Raw genomic sequence first — 24,459 nt, 5'->3', positions numbered from 1 at the left:
AACGTGACTTTGGCTTGACTGGCCTGGGTAGGGGAAGGGGGATATAAGGGGGTCTGGGTTTAAGAAATGCCTTGGCAGCTCGTGATGACTAAGCTAATCCTTCTGCTTGTTAGGACTTCCCAGGTGGCCCAAGTGGTAAAGAATCCACCTGCCAATGCAGGAGATGCCAGAGATGTGGGTTCGATCCCTGGATTGAAAAGATCCCCTGAAGAAGGGCATGGCAACCCACTCTGGTATTCTTGCCTGGAAAATCCCGTGGACAGAAGAGCCTGGTAGGCCACAGCCTGTGGGGTCACAAAGAGCCAGACATGACTGTGAGTGTGCACACACACTCACTTCTGCTGTTAAGACCAGACCAGACAGTACAGGTTGGAAGCTCTGCCTGACGGCATCAAGGGAGGCCAGGCCTAGAACCATGCCTGACTGTGGCCAGATCCCACAGGTTGCTGAGTGCTGTGCCTGGACTCCTGGGGGTGGCCATCGACCCCGGGGAGGATAGCTCCCTGAGAAGCCACGGTCAGGGAAGGTGAGCAGACAGTAGTGATACGAGGAGGTCAGGCTGCCGTAGGGGGACCATGGAGGTACAAGGAGGCAGTACCAGCACCCAAAGGAGGATGGACAGGCTTCTAAGAGAAGAACTTTCGTGCTGGGCTTTGGAGGCAGAGGACTTCCCTAGTGGCTCAGATGGTAAAGAATCTACCTGGAATGCAGGAGACCCAGGTTCTATCCCCAAGTCGGGACAGATCCCCTAGAGTAGGAAATGGGAATCCACTCCAGTATTCTTGCCTGGAGAAGTCCGTGGACAGAGGAGCCTGGTGGGCTATAATCTACGGGATTTCACAGAGTCGGACACAACTGACCGACTAACACAGTTACATCTGAAGGAGGAATAGAATTGCCCAGATAGAAAAGGGAAAGCCTTTCAAAATGGACAGAATACAAAGACTCAGAGGCATGAACCTATGTTATTTATGTGTCCTAAGACAGAAATGGCAGGGCTGGGGTGGGGGTCAGGGAAGCGCTGAAAGAATGAGCTGTGCCCATAACGGACCTGCAGTAAGGCTAGGGATTTTACAGCCTTTATATTGCCCTTAGACGGCTTAGCTCCATTTTACAGATGAGAAAACTGAGACCTCCCCAGAGACGGTGAGGAGCTTTGACAGGAATGCTCTGGGCAGTGTCAAGACCAGATCAGGCTTGGGAGGCAGAGGCCAAGTGGTCCTCTCCTTGTTGGGTGGGCAGTACCAGGGACCAGGCTCTCCCCTACCCCTCATGGCCATCTGACTTCAGGGAGCAGGGTGTCCTCAGCCCCTCCCATTCCCCCACTCCCCATGTCCTTGTCCCGCTGATGTCATGTACACATGGAAGAGAAATCTGTGGAGATTCCAGAAAGGCCAGAGCGTGGGAACCCGGACAGATGCTGCTGGCGCCGCCCCAGCAGCAGAGCGTCTGGATGCTGCCTAAGGGGCTCTGGGATGCGTCCGGGGCCTCCGGGTTCCTCTGTTACAGGCCAACCCCCAGGGCTTGAGAAATCTAGGAGAGCCCTGATCACCTGGCCCCGGGTGGCCTATGTGGAGCTTTGCGCTGCCTGCACACAGGTGTGGCAGTGTGTGGGCATCAAGACAGTGGGCTAGGCTAGTTGCTCTCAGGGGTCCCAAGCTTAGCTTGCTATAGATGGAAAAAGACCCCTGTGAATTCTGCAGCCCAGGGATTGGGAAGGGAACCAAAGCAGTACTATCCATCACTCCCCTGGACAGGGAGCTAGGAGAGTGTGTGTGCGTGTGTTGTAGGCAGACAAACAGACATAGACAGATGGCCCCAGCCCCCACCCTGCCGGCCCCAGGGGTGGCTGTGCACCGCCTGTTCCGCACATGTGGCTCCCAGCAGCTGCACATTCCATCAGTGACCAGCTGTGGCGGCAGCTGGGGAGGTAGGGAGTGAGCACTGATGGGTCCCAGGGGAGCAGGGGAGGAGGGCAAAGGGAGGACAGGAAGGGCCTGGGAGGAGCAGGAGTCAGGGAGGTGGAGAGGCAAGGAGGCTCAGTTTGTTCTCAGGAGGGAATACCGAGTAGAAAAGCAGTGATGGGGAATGCTTGACATCTGGGTAGGAGGCCTGGGCAGTGCGGACCTTGGCGAAGAGAGCCTGGGGGAGTTCCAGGGTAGGCTAGGTTCCAGGTGTTCTAGGTGTTGGCACACAAGTGGACCAACTCGACTGTAAGGAGAAAGACTGTGCAGTTGGATACATAGGTCTGGGCTCAGAAAAAAGGTCTGCATTAGAGATTAAAAATTAGGGAACCGGGACTTCCCTGGTGGTCCAGTGGCTAAGACTCCAAGCTCCCAATACAGGGGGTCAGGGTTTGATTACTAGTTAGGGAACTAGATCCGCCATGCTAGAACTAAAAGATCCAGCATGCCGCCACTAATACCAGGTGCAGCCCAACAGAAAAAGAATCGGGGAATGGTTGGCTTATAAGAGGTAAAGGCATGGGAGGAGATGAATCACCTAGAGAGAAAGTACATGGAGACAGAGGCTGAGCCCAAATGCTAACATTACCAAGTACTCCTTCTAAACAATAGGCACGGTGCTATGCATCTCACTTCATCTAATTCTTACAACAAGTCTATGGAGTGAGTAGCTTTGTTATCATCCCATTTTACAGATGAGAAAACCACAGGAAATTCTTTCTTATCCCAGCTCACCTCTTGCCTCACTGTGTGGCCCCAAGGGGTGTTCTGTCCCTCTTTGGGTCTCAGCGTCCACAGACCCATAGAGGGGGCAAGGGCCTGCAGCGAGAGGGCTGAGTGCTCCCAGGTGCTCCAGCCAATCCTCGCAGACCCTGGACCAGGACTGTGCCTGTTGTAATTGCTGTTTTCCTGGAGACAGAGTCCTGCCTCCTCCACAGAGAAGGTAGAGGCCTTCGGGAGGCCCCTGCTCCCTCCCCATCGCTTGTCACTCACTAATATTTACCAAACACTTATTACGTGCCAAACACTGCTTTGTTAGGAGAGGATGAGGAGCAAACAGTTCGGTTTTTGCCTTTATGTCCCAGAGACAGATATAAGTTATCACATGATTAATAACTACCAATGGCTGCCCAGGGGCTTCCCAGGTGGCGCTAGTGGTAAGGAACCGCCTGACAATGCAGGAGACGCGGGTTTGATCCCTGGGTCGGGAAGATCTCCTGCAGGACGGCATGGCAGCCCATTCCAGTACTGTTGCCTGGAGAATCCCACAGACAGAAGAGCCTGGCTACAGTCCATAGGGCTGCAAAGAGTCAGACACAACTGAAGCGACTCAGCACCCCCACACAATGGCTGTCCAGAGCATCTCTATGACAACCACCCTCTCCTCTAGGGCTCCCAACACCTCTGTCACTCTGCAGTTAGGTGCTCAGTGTCTGGCCCAGCAGAGGGCTCTGAAACCCCATTCCAACATATGGCCCACATGCAATCTAACCATTGGCACCAAGCCATGTCTGTCTAGTTATTGGACTACCAGCCCTAGGAGAAGAAGGGGGCTGACCTAATGTGGGCTCAGGGATTGAGAAAGTATCATTGGAGCTGAGACCTCCCCCAGATAATCTCTCCTGCTCACTCTGTTCTGGGGTGGGGGGACAGGGGAAGTGGAGAGGGTGAAGTTTCCCCCTCTGCCTCCCTCCCTTTGGACTGAGGCTAGTTACTACTGCTGGGCTCACCTTTCTGCCACCCTGACTCCTCTCCATCAGCAAGCAGATTCCTAAGGACCTGCAGCCACTGGTGTTGCCTGTGGTACCCTCTCTCATTGACGTGTCCCTTCTACAAACCTGTGTCTGCCTTCTCCACAGACGCTTCTGGATCCCTGGGGGTATGACCCTTGCCTCTGCTTCCTTCATTCACGTCAAGGCCTCTGTGTTTGCACGTGTCTTCCTCTTCGAGCCCCTGGTCTGGTTCCCGACCCTCTCTGACCTCAGCCCCAGGTGCTCTATTCTTATTCAATTTTCCTCCTCCACCCCCAGAGTTTTCTCTGGGTATAGTTCACAGGGATCTAGGTTAAGTTCTCTTCCTCCTTGCTCTGCACTAGCTCTTTGAGACACCCCATGTACCCTGGAGCTTCAGCTGAGAGTCCCCAAATCTCTGTTCCAGCCCAGACATCTCCCCGAGTTCTCCTCCTGGGTGTTCCCCATGGGTCACACAAGCAGAGTGGCCACAGTGCACTTACCTGCTCGTGTGTTTCTCTTTGGTGCCTGTCACCTTCACCCACTCAGTCATCCAGACAGGAGCCCAGCACCATGCGGATTTGTTTCACACTTTTTCCCTTCTAAACCAGAACCTACTGCCTGGACTTTTGTACGAGGCTTCTGATTGGTCCACCACACTTCAGGGCATGAATCTGGTGCCAGCCTACCTGGGTGGAGTCCCAACTTTACCATTTACTAGCTGTGTGATCTTGGATTAATTACTCAGCTTTCCTATGTCTCAGTACAATGGGATTAAAATAGAGTAAAAATAGTAACTTCTATCATAGGGTTGTTGTGAAGTTTAAATGGGCTTCCCTGGGCTCAGTAGGTAAAGAATCTGCCTGCGATGCAGGAGACATAGGAGAGGTGGGTTCGATCCCTGGGTCAGGAAGATCCCCTGAAGGAGGAAATGGCATCCCACTCCAGTATTCTTGCCTGAAAAATCCCGTGGACAGGGGAGCTTGGTGGGTCCAGAGGGTTGCAAAGAGTTGGACACAACTGAGCAACTAAGAACACATGTGAGGTTGAAACGAGTTAGTACATGTCAAATAGTACAGTGCTTGATACACGATGCAGTAAAAGCACAATAAAATTTTAATTTGGCATTGGTATTATGATCATTTATTTATTTTACAAGTTTATTTGTAATATTTATTTATTTGACTGCATCAGAGCTTTATTTGGCTGCATCAGAGCTCAGCTGTGGCATGCAAGATCTTCATTGTGGCCTGCAGGATCTTTTTTTTTTTTTAATTGCTGCATTCAAACTCTTAGTTGCAGCATGTGGGATTTAGTTTCCTGAGCGTGCTCTGCTAAGTCGATTCAGTCATGTCTGACTCTTTGCAACCCTGTGGACTGTAGCCTGCCAGGCTCCTCTGTCCACAGGATTCCCCAGGCAAGAATACTGGAGTGGGTTGCGGCGCGCTCCCCCAGGGGATCTTCCCGATCCAGGGATCCAACCCGCTTGTCTTGTGTCTTCTGCATTGGCAGGGAGGTTCTTTATCACTAGCACCAGGGGTCAAACACAGGCCCCTTGCATTGGGAGTGTGGAGTCTTAGCTATCAGACCACTGGGGATGTCCCTCACAACAATTTAAATGCTTACTATGCACTAGACACTTTACTAGGCACTAAGGGACATGATAATGAACAACACAAATGATTTCTACCCCCAAGAACTTCACAGTCAAGGTGGAATGGATTCCTGTTGCTCGATCCATGCCCTACTCACTTCCATCTTAAAATAAAACAAAAGCAAAAATAAACAAACCCAGATTCCACGTCTGCCTTCAGTTATTATCCTAGCTTACATTCCCATCATAGTCAAGCATCTCAAATGAGTTTATTCTGCCCTCAAATATTTACTGCACATCTACCTAATGCCTGGCATTGTACTAGGTGCTGGAGAATCAGCAGGGAACAGGAGAGACAAGTATCAACCCTCAATGAGTTTATCTTGTGGTGGAAGATGATAAATAAATATCTCAACCTATCAGTGGTAAAGAGTCCATTTGCTAACGTAGGAGATGGCAGATTTGATTCCTGGGTCAGGAAAATCCCCTGGAGAAGGAAATGGCAACTCACTCCAGTATTCTTGCCTGGGAAATTTCATGGACAAAGGAGCTTGGCGGGCTACAGTCCATGAGATCGCAAAGAGATGGACACAACCGACTAAACAACAACAACGAGCTTAATAGATGTTGTAAAGTAAAATGGTGTGAGGCAGGGGGCACAAAGTGATCCGAGGATGTGTGGCCCTTTTAGACAGGCGGTCAGGAAGGTCTTCTCTAAGGATGTAACATACGAACAAAGACCCGAATAAAGTGTGATGAGTCTGAGACAATTGGGGGAAGAGGAGTCTGGGAAGATGGAACAACCAATTGGAAGTCCTGCAGCAACCACAGGCAGGAGATGTCAGCAGAAGGGCACAGAGGCTCTAGTGCCTGGGTGAGCAGAAAAGGGGCAGAGCCCAGGGCCTGGGATGGCCTCACGCCCAGTAACGCCCCGGCGGTCCTGAGAGTTACTAGGGCTGCTTTCTTTCCCTCGCAAAGGGGCCCCAGTCTCACATGTCACCCTGTGTAGAGGCCACGGTAAGCCGCTGGCATTTTATTCTGAATGTCACGGGAAGCTTATGGATGGTTTTGAGCAGGAAGTGATGTGATCTGACGTTTTAAATGATCATGACCGAGTGCTTGAAACACTCTCTGGCTCCTGTGACCCCCACCCTTGGCTCTCCTCCACCTTCCGGCTGTTTCTTCTCAGCCTCCTCTGGCAGCTCTTTTTCTTCTACTCAGCCTCTAAATCTTGGGGGTTTCTCCAGACCAGTGGTTTTCAGTGGGTGGGGGGGGGGGGGGGGGTAGGGTGCAGGATTTCTTGCCCAGGAGACATTTGGTATTATCCGGGGACGGGAGAGCCTGGTGGGCTGCCATCTCTGGGGTTGCACAGAGTTGGAGACGACTGAAGCGACTTAGCAGCAGCAGCAGCAGCAGCAGAGACATTTTTAACTGTTATGACCTGGGCAGGTACTGCTGGTATGGAGCAAGTAGACCAGGGATTCTACTAAACATTCTAAAGTGCACGGAACAGCCCCAGGCAATAAAGAATTTTCCAGCCCAAAATGTCAAGTGGGACTGAGGTCAAGAAACCCTGTCCTAGGGACTTCCTTGGGGGCCCAGTGGCTAAGACTCTGCACTCCCAATGCAGGGGGCCTGGGTTCAATCCCTGGTCAGGGAAATAGATTCCCACATGCCACAACTAAGAGTTTGCATGCCTCTACTAAAGATCCCGCGTGCTGCACGAAGACAGAAGATCCTGAGTGCCACAGCTGAGACCCAGTGCAGCCAAAAGAATAAAGATTTTTTAAAAAGAAAGAAAACCTGTACTAGATTAGCACTGTCCAATGGAAATAGAACAGGGAGCAGCATATACAATTTAAAATTTTTCCAGCAGCCACATTAAAAGAAAAAAAAACTAAAAAGACACGTTAATTTTTAATGTTTTATTTAATCCAATATGTTTAAAAGATGATAAAATCTCAACATGTTATGGCTGCAAACCTCCTTTGAAGTTTCCTTTCCACTAGTGGGTGCCCGTGGAAGCTATGTGAGCACCGAGGACATCTGGAGGAAGAGAGTCCACAGGTGCGGCTGGTGTGACCATCAGCGTCTCCCGAGGAAGCCCAGGCTGTCAGCTCTGACTGTGCACGCCAGCTGTCTTATCTGTGTGTCTGCATGTTTGGGTCTGTGTACTTGTGCTTAGTCGCTCAGTCACGCGCAACTCTTTGCACCCCTGTGGACTGTAGCCCACCAGGCTACTCTGGCCACGGCATTTTTCAGGCAAGAATACTGGAATGGGTTGCCATTTCCTCCTCCAGGGGATCTTCCTGACCCAGGTATCCAACCCATGTCTCCTGTGTCTCCTGCACTGCGGGCGGATTCTTTACCCATTGAGCCATCAAGGAAGCCTGTGTCTGTGTACCTGGCCACGGGAAAACGTCTGTGGTCATGTGTGGAAGGGGGCATCGAATTGTTTCCTCCCCCCACCATAATCAAGTGCCCCCAGGCAGGTCTTGCTGAGGGAGTGAAAGTGCAGTTATTCTCAGATGACCAACCCCACTCTCCCAAGTGGGGCTGGGGTGGGAGTGGCTTTCTCCATGTCCTGGTGGGTGAGTCAAAGGGAAAGACTTAGCTGGTATCTGACCCACTACATGGAGATGGCCGTCCCGTCTCCTCCTCCTCCCTGCTCATGAAGTCCACCTTCCAGGAGGCCCCATTCGGTTTCCTTCTGAGCCTTGGGGGTCAATCCTCTGGTCCATGAGGATGGCAGATGAATCGCTGAGACTCTTCCTTGAGTCTCCCTTCCTAGGGGCAGAGCAGTAGGAGCCCCTGCCGAGTGAACAGTTTGGTCTGTTGTAGGGGAGTGCCAGGAAAGGAGGCTGGAGACTGCCGCCCACCCCCTTTTGAGGCATCGCTTCAGGAATGGGCCGTCTCCGAGACTTCTTGGCCTCCCAGGACAGCTTGGCCTCTAGTGAACTGATTCCCAGGGACACCCAGCACCCCCACCACCAAGACAGGTCCTCAGGCACCTTGGCCAGAGCCGATCCTGCTCAGGGGATGCAGCCTCAACTTCGGCCATCCCTTTTGGGATGACAGCCGCCCCTCGCCCCACATTACACTTGTTCTCCACCCTTTCGAGAGAAGCTGCTGGAGGATTCTGGTCGAGGATCAGGCCACCGCCTCCAACAACCTCCCCAAACCGGATGTGTCTGCAGCCCCCAGAACCCCAACACGACTAGACCACGGCAGTCTGGGGCATCGCGGAGTCAGCAGCGCCCCGGGGCGAACCTGGGCCAGAGGGGGACTCCCTGGACTCCCCGGGGGCCTCCAAGGGCACCTGCCCAAGGCCACCCAGCTCGCGGCGGCCGAGGCTGCGGAGCGGAGCCGGACCTCCCAGCCGTCGGCGGGGGCGGCAACCGCCCGGGGCCTTCCCACGGCTCGGCCAGCGCGTCACGGCGGGGGCGAGGGGGCGCCCGGGGCTGCGGCGCAGGAAAGGGCCCTGGGAAAGGGCGGCGGCGGCGCCCCCGGGGCGGGGCCGGGGCGGGGCCCGACTTCCCGGCTCGCCGCCCGCGCCTCCCGGCGGAGACCCGTGCAGCCTGCGTTCATGATGAAGCGGCCCCGGGAGCCGAGCGGCTCCGACAGCGAGTCCGACGGACCCATCGACGTCGGCCGCGAAGGCGAGCTGAGGTAAGGCGGGCTGGGGCTGCGGAGCGCGCGGGGGCGAGCCGGCTGGGAAGCCGCCCGACGGGCTGGCGAGCGCTGGGCGAATCCTGGGGCGGCGCAGGTGTGGTGCCACTGTTAAGCGCACGAATATCCAGGATCCCGCGCTCTCTCCGCCGTTTAGGGCTGGGGATGCTTCATGGAGGCAGAGTACATCTCTGGGTCTGAGGTCCAGTTGGCGATGTCTTTCCAAGTGCCCGGGCGAGGCTACTGGTAAGGACTTTCCCTGAAGATCTTAGGAACCGTCCCGGGCTGTTGGTATCACACCCCCTGGTTCAGAATGCAGTGGCTATGAAGAGTAACCACACCTTAATTCTACTCTAGCTTAGGTGCACTTTTCATACACTACACACAGAAAAATTTCCAGGGGAAGAAAATCCCCCTTAAGCAAACTGGACTTTGGGATTAAAGTTTTAATATTGAAAAAAATAATCGTTGACTTGCCCGTGGTCAATGCAAGGGCCTCGATTCCAGTCAATCCCAGTGCCCTTTCTACCACATGAGCCTGTTGCCAATGTCTTTCAACTCTTGGTACATTTTCAGACCTGGTGTCAAACCTGTAGAACAAACTAGGCTTGTAAAAGCTCTGCTACGTCCCAGTTCTGTGAACAAGCTAAGTTTCGGTTTCTTCATCTATAAAATGGGTATAAATAATAGATCTGACCTCATAGGATTATTAGGAAAATCAAATGAGATAACCTATGTCAAAAGCTTCACACAGAGCCTAGTACATAGCAAATGCTTAATTAGTATCAGGCACTCAATATGTGATACCCAGAACTTGAAAGAGCAGTGGGGACTGACTGTGAGCCTGCAGGCCTGGGTCCTAGCCTCAAATCTGCCACCAACTCACCGTTTGACCTTGGGCCATTGCTTTCTGTTTGTTAGCCTGTTTCCTCATCAGGAAATAAAGGAGAGCAGAGAGTAGAAAAGGGAGGCCTATCTGGTCCCTCCTGGCTCATCTAAACCTGAATCTCTAGACTAGATTTGCAAAGGGAATTCCGTTCATTCTTAGGGATGTTTCTGAGAGTATGTCATAATTTCAGTGAGCTCCAGTTTTCTGAGACCAGGGGATCCTTTTCAATCACAAGTCCAATAAAGGGCCACCACCTTCCAATCATTTCTAGCTTATAATAGGAGGTAATTTCCTGTCCATAAGGTTTGGGGGTATATTATACAATTCCCTATGCAACTTACTAGCCTTTAAAAATTGTTTCGCAGAAACTGCTATTTAAAGAATCAGTTCTCTGAGTCTGTGCTTGCTGGGAGCAGAGGAAGGGACCAACGCCATGTGGTGGTGGTGGGGGGTGGGGTAGGATGGGGGGGTTGGGGGAGGTGTCTCAAGCTCAGTGTCATTGGGTCCTAATGAATCAGAGGCGTGAAATTGGTGTCAGAGAGCTAGGCCAATGGGAGCTGGCTTCTGTCCTCCCAAGAATTTGCAGCCTGGTCAGTGACCTGCCAGGTCACACAAAGTCCATGGGCAGGATGGAAGATGGAAGGAGAGACAGACTGTGAGCTGTGAGGGCACCTGAATGGGGAGAGGTCACTCACAACCAAATGTGCAAGGAGGGCTTCCTGAAGGCAGTGGCATTTAGACTATGGCATAAAGGATCGGTACGTAGTTTTTTTTTCCTATACAACATTTTGTCCTTTCAACCAGAGCCCATTTTTTGAGACTGTCTAGATTCTCTGGCGAGCAGACCCCCTCAGAGGAGAGAAAGCAGTTGGACATCTGGCAGAGGCGGACTTATAGACCCCTCTTTGTAGCACTCACCAAAAGGCCCTCCCCCCAGCAGACATCAATGCTTTAATTCAGGGAGCGCTGAACGATGCCTGCTGTGGCCCAGACCCTGGGCTGGGTGTGGGTTGAGGGGAGGGGGCCCAGATGTATCCTGCTCAGCCTCTGCCCTCAGGGAACTCTCTGAGAAGAAGAGCTTCATGGACAAAGAAAGCCAGATAAACAGTGTCGAGGGCCAGGGAACTGAAGCAGCCAGCCTCTCCCCAGGGTCAGAGGCAGGGCTCAAACCCCTCCCCACTCAGAGTAAAGAGCGGGGCGTGTTCCATTGTCACTGTGGGCATCTGCCTGGTGGCCGTGTCCTGCCCCACATGTGAGAATCCCCCTCAGAGCTCCTATCTGAACCCAGCCCCCTGACACACGTGGGTCCAAACTGAGAATATACCTCTCCCCTTCTCTGCAAAAATTTATTGAGCACCATGCCACACGTCAGGCACTGGTTCAGGGTCTGTGGGCTGCTTCTACGTGATTTGAGGCACATGGTGGCCTTTGAAGTCAGACAGACTTGTGTGTGACTCTCACCACCATTAACTTAGGCAAGTGACTACCCCTTTCTGAATCCCAGTTTTCTCCCTTTACAATATGGGGATGCTAATACCTTACCTCGCAGGATGAGGCTTTGATAGGATAATGGACTTAAGGCATACAACTTCTTGCTTTGACACAAGGCAACTTCCAAATAAAGCTGCTCTCTAGGGATTTCCCTGATGGTCCAGTGGTTAAGAGTCCCCTTTGTAATGCATGAGACACGAGTTCAATCCATGGACAGGGACCTAAGATCCCACATGCTGCGGAGCCACTAAGCCCATGGGCCACAATGAGAGAGTCTGTGCACCTCAGGGAAAGATCCCCTGTGATTCAGTGAAGAGCCAATGCAGCCTAATTAATTAATTTTTTAAAAACTGCCCTCTAAAGGGTCACTGTTTGGTTGGAGGGTGCCTTGCTCATGAGGCAGCATGGTCTAATGAAAAGCCTGGATGTCTGTAGACTGGACTTTGTGCCTCTGTCCCTCCAGCTATCAAATGATTATTTTTCCTTAGCGTGAAATGGCCCCAATACTTAACTCACAGAGCTATTGTTTGATAAATGAAACAAGCAAATGTGAAGTGCTGTCTAGAACAGAAAGTACTGGCTATGAAGTTTACACGGTGGGATGATGACTACATGGGGAGCAGTGGATGAAAAACCAGTAGACTTGGCTTCAGCTCTGTAATTTCGTTTAATTTGCTGTGTGACCTGGAGCAGATCCCTTCCCCTCTCTGAGTTTCCACATATTACAAATGGGCTGAATGCTCTCTGAAAGCCTTTCACTGGAGACATTGTGAGTCTGCCTCTGGTTGATGGAAAATGAACGGGGTCACCTGCAAAGGCTCCTCAGGGTATTTCCCTAAAAGGAACTGAGGCTGACCGCTGAGGGTGGTCATGACTGGTGGCCAGACCACCTGGAAAGCTGCCTCTCCCTCAAGAGACCACCCCAGAATTCTGGCTAGGGATCCCTTGATGCCCATGGAACCAATCTTGTGACTCAGTGTATTTTCTCTGGGTCCCTGAAAATCTGCCTTATTTCCAGGCTTTCAGTCAAGAAGCTCTCACACCGTCTTCTGGTGTCAGGGCCAGATCACAGCCTGGAAAAGAGCTCGCTCTGGCTGGGCTCTTGGGAGCTGTACGGCTAAGGGGACTGGAGGGCTATTCAGGCAGACAGGAAGTAGGAATTAGGAGGGAAAACAATGCTGAATTTGGAGCCAAAAGACATGGATTCCCATGTGGGCTTTGCTCCTCAGCAGCTGCATAGGCTGGGCAAGCTGCTGTAGCTCCCCATGCTCAGCATCCTCATCTGTGAAATGGAGCTCTCCCTCAAAGGAGTGAAGCATTAATACCTGTGGTGATACTGGGTGAAATGGCGCTCTCCCTCAAAGGAGTGAAGTATCAATACCTATGGTGATACCAGGTGAAATGGGGCTGTCCCTCAGAGGAGAGAAGTGTTAATACCTGTGGTGATGCCTGGAAAGCTGTGATGTGAGGCATGCCTGTGGGATACAAGAGTGGAGGGAGAGGGATAACATTGCAGAGAATCAGGAGGATGGGAGAAGGGATGGCTGAGCTCCCTTGAAAGGGGGGTGTCAGCCTCCAACAGATGGTCCCTGAGGAGGGATCAGGCTGAGAGGCAGTGACGCGCACAATGCTAACCCAATACCCCCGGAGACACCTTACCCACCCTGGAGGGACAAAGGCCGTGTTTCTTAGTAGATCTTGGCTCTTGTGGCTTGTCCGGAGTGAAGCTTTGTAAACAAGCCGCCCTACAGATCTCAGGATCTGGCCCCTTGAGCCCTGGGCCTAGCTTGCTGAGCCATCCCTCCCAGGAGTTTTCACCCACCTTACATTCTTGTCCAGATGTTTGGATGGAAATAGCCTTTTCCAGATGTAGCTGGACAAAGCCAGGGCCATAGCAGTAGGTTTGGCAAATGTTGATCTGGTCTCCCCTGCAACCTTCTCTTTTTGAGCAGTGATGAAAATGATCCAACCTCTAAGGCCAAGAGGGTTGTCAAGTGGGCTGGAACCCTCCGGGCGAGCCACATATGCCATTTCATGAAGGCCTAAGACTGTCGATTTTATGGTGTCACCTCTCTGTCCTTCAGTGATGCCAAAGGCAAGGGCAGGAGGCGGAGCTCAACCTCGAGCTCTGTCATGTTCCAGGCTTTGCTGAGTACCGGGCACAACTGTGAATGAGACAGACATGGTTCGTGGCTTCATGGAGCTTAAGGACTTCATGGAGAGATAGACAATCAAATCTCAGGTGGGAGGGGTGATGTCAGAGAAGACTGCCCCAGGAAGTTGGCATTTGAGTTGAGATCGGAAAGGTGGTAGAAGTTACTAGGCAAAGGGGCTGGAGTGGGGGTGAGGAGAGGGGAGTGGACCAGGGAAACAGTATGTGTCGCCAGAAGGGATTGGTGCATTCACAAGCTGGAGCACACAGAGCGTCTAGGAGGTGACGGGCCAGCCAGGCAACCTGAAAGATGGTGGCCTTGATCTTTGGGAAGTCCCTGAGGAGTTTAAGAGAGAGACATGATCTGTTTTTTTGTTTTTTTTTTTTTAAGATTTTAAAAAAATTATTTATTTTTGCCTGCACTCCGCCTTCGAAGCTGCACACGGGCTCTCTCTAGTTGCAGTGAGCGGGGCCACTCCCTGGTTGCCGGACTCGGGTTTCTCATTGTGGTGGCTTCTCTTGTTACTGGCTTCCCAGGTGGCACGGTGGCAAAGAATCTGCCTGTCAGGGCAGGAGATGCAAGAGATGTGTGTTCGATCCCTGTATCAGGAAGATCCCCTGGAACAGGAAACAGCAACCCATTCCAGTGTTCTTGCCTGGAAAACGCCAGGGACAGAGGAGCCTGGTGGACTACAGTCTGTAGGGTCGCAAAGAGTCAGACACGACTGAGCACAGCACAACCACAGTAACCTCTGTTGTTACACGGCATGGGCGCTAGTGCTCGCTGTGGTGCAGGGCAATCTTCTCAGAGCAGGGATCGAACCTGCGTCCCCTGCATTGGCAGGTGGATTCTTAACCACGGGGTCACCAGGGAAATACTGAAGACTTTTTTTTTAACTTCTTTATTGAATTTGTTACAATATTATTTGTTTTTGTTGTTGTTGTTGTTGATTTATTTGGAGGATAGATGCTTTACAATTTTGTGTTGGCTTCTGACATACAACAGCGCTAATCAGCCGTTGAGTATACATATTTCCCCTCCCTCTTGAACCTAACCCCACCCCACCCATACCCCATCCTACCCCTCCAGGTTGTCCCAGGTTGAGTTCCCTGTGGTGTACAGCAACTTCCCAGTAGGTATCTGTTTCACGTACAGTAATGTATATGTCATTCCTTCTGTTTAATATTTTGTTTTTTTGGCCACGAGTCATGTGGGATCTTAGCTTCCCCAACCAGGGATCAAACCTGCACCCCCTACATAAGAAAGCAAAGTCTTAACCACTGAACCACCAAGGAGGTCCCAATATTTGCATTGAGATGATCATTCTGCCTGCTTGTAGGGGGTAGTGGGATACAATAGACTCCTGCAGACTAGAAAGGTGATGGAGGCTTGGTCCTAAGATTGGCAATGGAGATAAGGGGGACAGGTGTGAAATATATTTTAGATAGGAATAGGCAGGTTTTGATGGGATAGGTGAGGACAGAGAAGGAATCAGAGATGGTGGTTGAATGCTCACCTTGCAGAAATGAGAGATGGGTGCCTTTACTGAGATGAGAACCCGGGTGGGCGTGGGGGTGGGGGTGCAAGGAGGTTTTAGGTGGAGAGGAGCTCTTAAGTTCCTGTTCAGATGTGTGTCTGAAAAAGCAGGGGGAGTCCTCTTGTCTGCAGTTATTTGTGGCTGTGATGTCTTCAATGGGAGCTGGGCTCTAGGGGTCTGGGGCCTGGCCGAGGGCATCCAGTACAGTCTTAGGTCTGAGTGGGGCCCCTGGCCTGTTGGCCAAATGAATGATCCTAAGTGCAGCCCAGCAAATCCCCTTCACTCCAGGAGATCCTCTGAAGCAGGAGATCCTTAAGATGGCAAGCAGTTGGGCTGAGAATATCAGAGGGGCACGAAAAGCCCCAGAGGGCTGAGCCTTCTCCACCTAATGGGAACTCCTGGAGTGTGAGCGAACATCCATCCTTCAGCGAGGCCCGGCGGACTGGAGGCCCGAAGTGATGTGAGGCTAGGGCTTTCTGGGGAGGACGGGGCCGCGTCCCTAGAGTCCAAGAGGGGCCTGTGACCCAGATGCTGCCTCCCCCTCGGCCTGGCCGCGCAGCGTGGGAGGAGGCGGCAGCTGCAGGCGGGCGGAGGGCGGGCGGCCGGCGCGCCCGGCCCGTGGGAAGCGGCGGCATCTGTTCTTTCCACGCTCGTTCCCAGCGGCTCCCTCTGAAACCCAACCCGCCGGCCCGGCCTTGCCGCCGCCGCCGCTGCCGCCGCCCGTGCCCTTGCCCGCCCCGCCCGGGGGATCGGGTTGCAGGAGCCGGTTGGCCGGGTGCGGTTCTCCCGAGGGCGAGGGGCAGGGGCCGAGGCCCAGCGGGTCAGGTCCGGACTAGAGTCAAGCCCCCCCAATCCCATGGCCCCAGCCGCCGGCCACTCTGGAGCAGGAAACTCGGTGCAGGGGAGGACTTGGCCCAAGGAGAAAAGAGCCCCCGGGGGAAAGGGGAGAGAAAGCGCCCCCACCCACGCCTGCCCTGTGCCTCCCCCCCCCCCCCCCCCCCCCCGCCCCAGGGCCTGGGAGACCTCGGGCGCTGGGAGGGGGCTGTGCCCGCCCACAGCCGGCTCCGAGGTCAGCCCAGGCCAGGGAGATGGTCCTCTAAAAAATCAGCCTTTCTCTTCCTCTCCAGCCAGATGGCCCGGCCGCTGTCCACCCCCAGCCCTTCACAAATGCAAGCCAGGAAGAAACGCAGAGGGGTGAGTGTCTTTCTCAGCAGATTTGCGGTACAGAGGTTTGCCCTGAGTTCCCAGGGGGCCTGGCCCAGAGAACCCTGGTCAGAAACACCCCTGGGGGTCGGGGGGGCGGGGAAGCAATGCTGCCTGGGTTCAAGTCCCAGTTCTGCTGGTAGTGAGCTGAGTGACCTTGAGCAGCCACTTAACCTCTTTGTGCCTCATTTTCTCATCTGTGTAACTGAAATCAGGATGGTACCTTCCTCAAAGGGCTGTTTTGAAGTGAATTAATGTAATGTGCTCAGAACAAAACGTGACACCTAACTAGCCATTATTATTTATCCCAGTCTTCCCCACTTCTCTCTGAGCCTGGAACTTTAACTCCCTCCCGGGGTGCTGAGGGGTGAGTTAGGGGGACAGAAGAAAGATGTACCATGCTTCTGTCCTGGAAGTCCAGAGACCCAGAATCCAGCAGAGACTAGCCCCACCACTCACTAACCAAAAAGCCTCCTCCATCCAGCCTCATTCTCTGTCCATAAAATGGGCGTCATACTTTCTATCCTGAGATAAGCATTCTGCTACCAGTGTGATGAGCTGCAAATGAGCTCTTGGGAATGAAAGGCCTTCCTGGCTGGAGAGAGCCATGCCTAGGACTCCTTGACTTCATGACCCAGCAACTGAAGGGGGTCTCCTTGGCCCAGCAGAGGTCTCCAGGGTCTGCTCTGGGGCTGTGGCTGGTGTTTGTATTCTAATTGATCAGTGCCCTGTTGTATCAATGGTTAATTGTGTTGAATACCACTCCTCAGATCAAGACAAGAGATCTGAGTTCTATTCCCAGCCTTGAACTTCCTTGCTGTGTGACCTTAAGCAAATTGCTGCCCCTCTCTGAGCCTTATTTTCCCCCTCCATAATGTAAGAATGGATTTATCGCCCTCACAGGAATATTGTGAAGGAAGATGAGTGAGTCAGTGCCCATCAAAACATGTTGGAAACTGTGAGGAAGTGCCTACCTGGTTTTTGTTTCTTTCCTCGTTGCTTTTTAGATCATAGAGAAACGGCGCCGGGACCGCATCAACAGCAGCCTTTCTGAACTGCGGCGCTTGGTCCCCACTGCCTTTGAGAAGCAGGTATGTGATACTGCTGACCATGCTCGAGGAAGTACAGCGTAGGTTGCAGATAGGATTCACTTCTCACGGCATCTCTTACTGATGGGTGGCAGCTGCCTGAAGTGCCTGAAGTGCCTGTTGATGGCCAGGAATAAGGGTGATGGAAATTCAGATTGACTGAGGTGTCTTAGGGGCCGTGGCTTTATGTCCATCATCAGTTGGATTCAATCCTCAGGACGATCCCGAAGGATTGGGACTATGATGCCCATTGCACAGGTGAGGAACTAAAACACAGAGAGGAGAAGTAACTTACTCCATGTTCCAGATCACACAGCTAGTAAATAGCAGAGTGGACCTGGAACACAGACTGTGTGATCCTACAGTGCCCTGTCCCTCGGCACTACTGACATTTCCAGAGCTGTGTGAAAGTAGAACAGGCTGCTTGGGGAGTAAGGCTCTGTCATTGAACATGCTGGGGTGGAGGGACTCCTTGAGTGAGACAATTGAATCAATCAGACAACCTCAGAGATCCTCACTGTGTGCACCACAGCACCATCATAGGTCCTGTGACGTCCTTTTGCTGGAGAGAACAAGTCAGTCGTTCCACCGACCTTTACTAAAACCTTCACAAGCCCAGCCATGAGCTAGACTTAGTACCTACCTTCAAGGGACTCACATGGAGAGTCCAGCCCTTAGGTTTCACCTGGGAGACCAGGTGATGCTGGAGTCTCTGGAAACATTTCCCAAGAGAGAATGAAGGACAAGCAGGCGCTTTGGGGTAAGACTATGAGCCAGATCTTGGGTGTGTGTGTAGCGAGTATGAAGTTGGATTTCTGGTAAAGCTGATCTAGGAGGCAGGTGGGTATGCAGGAGTAACATTCTGGTGAGGGTGCCTGAAGCCACGGGGGTAGAGGGGACCCTCTGAGGAGAGTGCACAGAGCAAGAAAAGTGGGCCATCACCCACTGGGAACACCACCGTTTTAAGGGTCAGCTAGAGCAAGAAGACAAGGGAGGAGGACGTTTACAAACTGATGGTAGAGCAGGCTAAAATGGCAACCAAAGAGAATCTATTAGCTCTGGAAGGCTTGGCCAAAGCAGAAGCCCAGTTTCAGGCACTGGTGGAGCTGGAGGAAGAGGAGAAAACTGAGCCAATGAGCATTGATTACCCTGTGCAGGGGAGGTGACAGAGGTCAGCTAAAGACCATCGCTCTTCTGTATTCTGTACACACAGGGCTCCTCCAAGCTGGAGAAAGCTGAGGTCCTGCAGATGACGGTAGATCACTTGAAAATGCTCCACGCCACTGGAGGCACAGGTACTGATACTACACTCTCCCGGAGTCATTCCTGCAGCCAGTATTTGGGCGCTGGGCCCTGGGGATACAGTGGTGAGCAAAGCAGACATGGTCGCTGCCCTCGTGGAGCTCATAGTTCACAGAGGGGCTGAAGCAAAGCTTGTCTCTCTTCTTCCTTTGGCATCACCCTCTCTGCTTTCATTGTTTCCCTGTATCCTGCCCTTTCTTCAGTTCCACTCCTGCCAACCTTGAACCTTGGAGGAACTCTGCTATAACAGACTACTGGTCCCTCCCTTCCGCCAGGGCCTTGTTAAGCATCAGCCTGAATGAGCGCATTCTCACGGCAATCCCAGTGGGAGATTTTTAGCCATGGCGGTTCATTGGTGTGCCAACCCACTGATCTAGGCTTCTGGACTCTTGTGATCTTGGCGGTGTTGGGGGGAACACGTCACACTCACAGTTAAAGATCAGTTGTGGGATGGTAGTAAGATGCAAATGTAATTCATTCTGTTATTTTGAGCTAGTCCACTACAAAAATGTCACGGAACTGCGGTTTTTAAAAGACTTCTGGGCAAATGGAAATTTTGAAGCTGCTCTGTGTGTTTTCGTAATTTCACCACTGGGAAACTGTGAAAGCTCCACAGACCTTGGCTGTGAAGACTTAAGCCCTGAACCCTTAACTTGCTACCCGTCAAGGAGACAGTTGCATTTTAAGTGAGCCAGCCTGGTGCCTCTCAAGCTTTGGTGTGCAGCAGTGTCATAGGGCAGGCAGAGTCGTGGGTCACACCCCAGCCATCCCAAGGCAGTAGGTCTGGACTGGAGTTTAGGAATCTGCCAGTTTAGCAAGCATGCCTGATGACCCTGCTGCAAGTAGTCAATTGGAAAACTTCCACTAAAGGAATGCGTGGCTGACAGTGGAAACTGTCTCTAATCAACCAAGGGAGGAGATAGTTCAAGCTACTTTTGTATTTACCCAATTTAAAGAAAAATAGTGACTAATATTTTGGCATCATTTTATGGTTTTCAAAATGCTTTCTCTAATGTTATCTCATTTGATTCTCATAAGAATCTCGAGGGTGGGTGGTGGTGTCCTCACTGTTTTCTGGCTAAGGGCTGATGGAAAGACAGAGACTTGTGGCTTAGAGCACTGGCTTTGGATCTGAACCCTGACTATTGCTTACTAGTTTTAGGACCTTAGATGAATGATTTAAGCCCTTTATTCCTCAGTTTCCTCATCTCTGAAATGGGACTAATGATAGGTTTTTATGAGGTTCAGATTAGCTAGTTCAAATTAAGTACTTAGGAAGAACCCAGCAAATGTTAGTGAAAAAAGAACAGTCTACAGAGAGAAGTGATTTAATTTGCTCAAAGTTGCACAACTAAGTAGACACCAGAGCCAGGTCTTGCCTCCAGGGAGGCCTGGCTCCAAACATAGTCTCCTGCCAAGCTGTCCCTCTGTGGGGGCCTCAGCCATGAACCAGGGACTGATATTTGTTGCCATGATCATGAGGCCAGTCCTCACTGGGGCTGTTCCATCCTTGCCCAGAAGGTGACTGAGAGAGGGGCAGGAGCGGAGAGGCAGTGAGAATGTGAATACTCTTGTTGGCAGTCACTCTGGTCACCCCAAATTGATTATCAGGTCCCCAAAACAGAGTCTGTGGCTTGAGGGCAGCCACTGAGGTCCAGGGTGGGATCCTGCTTTCTAGACTGCGCTTGGTGCTGGGAAACAAAGTCGAATACCTATGGGGGCCCAAGCAGTCGTATAAATGATAGTTCACTTTTCATTTGTTAGGTATTTCTGTGCACCATTTCATTTTGTCCTCCCTTCTGTATGTAGCAAGTACTGTTACATGCCCATTTCACAGCTCAGGAAATTGAGGCATGGAAAGAGTAAGAATCTTGTCCGTAGTCAGAGTGCTGTTGAGGCCTCCGAAGACCTCCTGCTTCCTGGCTACTCTCCGCTCCCCTCTCCAAGAACTCTCCCAGCTCGGATGGCTCTTACCCCCACCGCCCAGCATCCACCCCATCCTCAGAGCTGTTCCACACCCCCGTGTGCACAACCCTTTCACACCTGGCAAGCGTCTGCTTGAATGAAGTTATCTTGGCCACAGAGTTTCTTCTTTGGGTTAATCATGAGTTAACGATGAAAACAATATATTTTATAATGCTCTGCGGTTAGTGAATTTATTTGGTCCTCAGACCTCACCTCCTCAACCCCAGGTGTGTGTGCGTATGCTCATTTGTATCCAACTCTTACAAGCCCATGGATTATACTCCACCAGGCACATCTGTCCATGGAATTTTTCAGGCAAGAATACTGGGATGGGTTGCCATTTCCTCCTCCAGGAGATCTTCCTGACCCAGGGATCAAACCTGTGTCTCCTGCATTGGCAGGCGGGTTCTTGACCACTCCCACTTTACAGATGGGGAGACTGGGTCTCAGAAAGGTGAGGTGACATGCCCAAGGTCACAAAGGGGGTGAGTGAGTAAAGCAGGTTCAGAACTCAGGACAGTCTGATCTCAGGCTCTGTGCTTGTCCCCTGCCCGGCATGCTCTCATCGTGCCTCACTTTTCAGGATTCTTTGATGCTCGAGCCCTGGCGGTCGACTTCCGGAGCATCGGTTTTCGAGAGTGCCTCACTGAGGTCATCAGGTACCTGGGGGTCCTGGAAGGACCCAGCAGCCGTGCAGACCCCGTGCGGATCCGCCTTCTCTCCCACCTCAACAGCTATGCAGCCGAGATGGAGCCTTCACCCACGCCTCCCGGCCCCCTGGCCTTCCCTGCCTGGCCCTGGTCCTTCTTCCACAGCTGTCCAGGGCTCTCTGCCCCGAGCAACCAGCTCGCCATCCTAGGAAGAGTGCCTGGCCCCATGCTTCCCAATGCCTCCTCTCTGGCTTACCCCATCCCGGCCCTCCGAGCAGCCCCCTTGCGCAGAGCTGCTGGCACCATCCTGCCAGCCCGGAGGAATTTGCTGCCCAGTCGAGGGGCATCTTCTACCCGGAGGGCGCGCCCCCTGGAAAGGCCAGCTGCCCCCCTGCCTGCGGCCCCCAGTGGCAGGGCCGCCAGGAGCAGCCACATGGCACCCCTCCTTCGGTCTCCTTCCCCTGCCTCCCCTGGCATGGTGGGGTCTCCTGCTTATGTGGCTGTTCCTGCCCCCAGGCCCTCTTCCCCGGGGCTAGCTGGGAGGCCAGCAGGAGCTATGCTTTGCCGCTCCTGGGTCTCTGAGATCACTGAAGTTGGGGCTTTCTGAGCTGGCTTTGCCCCCAGGAAGGAGGAGAGTTCTTTTTCTAGGAGTTCTAAAAACAGCGTTGCCTTTTCTGCTCTGCTTCCTGGACTGGTTATGTATGAAGGTATCTTCACCCATCCAAGGAACCCTCCTCCTTTGGCCCATCTCCCCTCCTCACTGCTTGTTCCAGCTTCTCCTGGAGCTGTTCTGATCTCAGAGTCTGGGTCTCATTTCTTCCCTGGACAGAGGAGTCCCAGGAGAGTCCCCCAAGAACTGTGCCCAGACCCCTTTTCTGCCTGAGAACACATGGGGCAGTAGGCATTAATCTCAGGTCTGGGAACAACTCTGTAAAAGGCCCAATGACCTAAGGCGTGCTGCTTCCCCAGAGATCAGACCCCAGCCTGTCGCAGGGACTGCCTGGCTGCAGCCTTCCCAGGCCCCTGGGCCGGAACATAGTGTCTATTTCACTTCCTGAGATAGAAACCGCACAGGGGCCACTAAGAGGTCTCCTGGGAACCCTGTCTGCCCCAGCCCACCTATCTCCTCCCCCATCCCAGTGAACCCCAGAACAGACCTGCTGTCCATCACGGCCAAAACTGGGGCCTGGGAGCCCAGCAGGGCCGGCACCTATGCTCTTCCAGCTGCCGACACCCACCCTCCAGGTGACCACAGTTCCCTGCACACAGCTGGGAGGTCTCTGGGCTCCCTGACTGGGTGTCCTCACCCCCAGGCCCGGCTGGTGCCCCTAGACAGGAGCCAGGCTTGTGCAGCAGAGAACCCGGCTCCCTACCTCCCGCATGGTCACCTCCTCCGGGCCTGTGGCCCGTCGGATACATAGCACAGAAGCTGCGTTCCCACGTGACAGCGCCCAGAGAGGAATCCTCTTGGGAATCAGCACCAGACGTTTGTGCTGCCTGGTTTGCATCCGGCTCGCGGAGCCCAGACGGCTGGGATCGCCAAGGGCTGTCAGGCTGGACAAAAATAGCTGTGAGGAGGGGCGAGAGGAAGGACAGTGAGAGGCGGCTCGGCCCTTCAAGGTCACGCAGTGGGTCGAGGGCCTGGGATCCTCTTCACCTGGGATTCCACGCGGCTGGCTGGCTTTGCCCAAAGGCCCTTGGGTTCCCCAGTTCCCACCCGCCACTTTCCCTCTAACGGGACAAATGGCCCAGAGACCCCCCCAGTGGGACAGCAGAAACCAAACAAGATGGGGAGGGCCAGAGCTGACACACCGCCCGCCCAGCGCTGCCAGATGATTGTTAAAATGAAGAAGCACTTCTGTGCCTATTGACAAGTATCTGCTTTCCCCGACTGCCTCCGGGTGCCTCCACCACGTGGCTTTTGCCCAGGACCCCAGGCTGATTAAGGCCTGGCTGCCCCAAGGCCTCAGGGCCCTCCCGCTGGCAAGTCGTTGGTGCTGACTGCGCGGTTACCAACTGCTTCTAATGCCACCCCTGGAAGAGCCTCCCACCCCTACCCTGTGATGGAACTACCCTCCCAAGAAGCTGAGTTTGAGAAGACTGCAAGGGCTTAAAAAGTAGAGTTTGCAAAAGCCCTGGGGAGAAAGGGCCCTTTCAGACAAATGGTTAGAAGAGCAGAGATCATTTAAATGACCCAGAAAGCTCTTTTGAGAAGGCGAATTCCTCAAGGAGGGATAAAGAACGAAAGGGATTCTTTCACGCCTCAGTGTGAGGTGGTTGGATCAGATTCTGCTGTCTTCCACCTCTTTCTGCGTGGAGAGAGACGTCATTTCAGGGAGCGGGTCCCTGGCCGAGGTTGCTGCTGAGGGACACAGAGACGGAGGGGGGCTGCCAGCGGGTTCCCGGGGGTTGGGAGGGGGCACAGAGGGTGGTGGTGGAAGGCAAAGACCAACTTCACCTTTCTTACAAGGGGCAGGCCCCTCCTCCACCCTCCCCTCTTCCCTGGCACCCTCCTGCTCCCCGGACATCAGGTCAGTGCTCCATTTCTGCAGTTTGGCCACCTCCTAGCCAAGAATCCAACATCTCATGGCAGGACAGTGGGAAACGTTTTTCACGTTTCAAATACCCTGTTTCAGAAGAATCAGTTGACACCGTTGAATGAGGTAGGAATGACCCAGAACCTTAGCGTCTTAGTTGCTCTTGGGTTCATTCTTCCTGAGAGATTGTGGGGGAAACGGTGCCTCTGTGTGTTGGTTTCCATGGCTGAGGGCACATGTATCTTTGTTTATATTCCCAAATCTTTCTGGTGCCCCTGACTCCCACCCCATCGTTGGGGTTGTCACATATATTCAATAAAGGTGTTTTTTGTTTTTTGTTTTTAGCTTTTCTGAAAACCTCTGCAAAGTTCTACTTCTTACATATGTCTGGAGTTCATCCACTTCTCTCTGAGCCCACAGCCCCGACGCTGGTCTGGCCACAGCAGCTCTCCCCAGATCTCTGCCCTCTGAAAGGTCACTCTGCTTCCTTCTTGCTTTGCCAGTCAGTTCTCAGCACAGCCAGAGAGAGCTCTAAACATGCAAACCCTAGCATGTCAACCCTGGTCTCACACCCTTACTCCACTTCCCTATTATTCTAAGGATAAAAGCCAAGCTCTTCTTCTGCTCCCAAATCCACTTTCAGCCTTTTTCTTGCCAATCTCAAGCTTGTTGCCTGTGCTTCTCCCA

At 52.9% G+C, this 24,459-nt stretch overlaps 1 protein-coding gene across 4 annotated transcripts; it reads left to right on the top strand.

Moving 5' to 3' along the window:
- The first annotated feature begins 8,851 nt into the window (after positions 1-8,851).
- On the top strand, positions 8,852-24,108 carry HEYL (hes related family bHLH transcription factor with YRPW motif like). Of its 4 annotated transcripts, XM_042246058.1 has the most exons (6): positions 8,852-8,957; positions 14,580-14,622; positions 16,155-16,221; positions 17,238-17,321; positions 18,532-18,613; positions 21,169-24,108. In XM_042246058.1, the coding sequence occupies exons 3-6, from the start codon at positions 16,159-16,161 to the stop codon at positions 21,840-21,842; spliced, it is 903 nt and encodes a 300-aa protein (XP_042101992.1). In that variant the 5' UTR covers positions 8,852-8,957; positions 14,580-14,622; positions 16,155-16,158; the 3' UTR covers positions 21,843-24,108. The 4 variants fall into 4 exon arrangements, with proteins under 4 accessions (XP_042101992.1, XP_011958030.2, XP_004001878.2 ...); XM_012102640.4 differs by lacking the exon at positions 14,580-14,622 and having other exon boundaries at positions 16,159-16,221; XM_004001829.5 differs by lacking the exon at positions 14,580-14,622.
- The last annotated feature ends 351 nt before the right edge of the window (positions 24,109-24,459 follow it).

Source organism: Ovis aries, chromosome 1 (genome assembly GCF_016772045.2).
Source record: "Ovis aries strain OAR_USU_Benz2616 breed Rambouillet chromosome 1, ARS-UI_Ramb_v3.0, whole genome shotgun sequence".
In the NCBI taxonomy this organism is placed as follows: domain Eukaryota; kingdom Metazoa; phylum Chordata; class Mammalia; order Artiodactyla; family Bovidae; genus Ovis; species Ovis aries.
This window is presented reverse-complemented; position numbering and strand designations above follow the sequence as displayed.

Coding starts and splice junctions, on each gene's coding strand:
- HEYL (XM_004001829.5), top strand. CDS start 8,875: ATGATGAAGCGGCCCCGGGAGCCGAGCGGCTCCGACAGCGAGTCCGAC. Junction 16,222..17,237: donor CCAGGAAGAAACGCAGAGGG/GTGAGTGTCTTT, acceptor GTTGCTTTTTAG/ATCATAGAGAAACGGCGCCG. Junction 17,322..18,531: donor CCACTGCCTTTGAGAAGCAG/GTATGTGATACT, acceptor CTGTACACACAG/GGCTCCTCCAAGCTGGAGAA.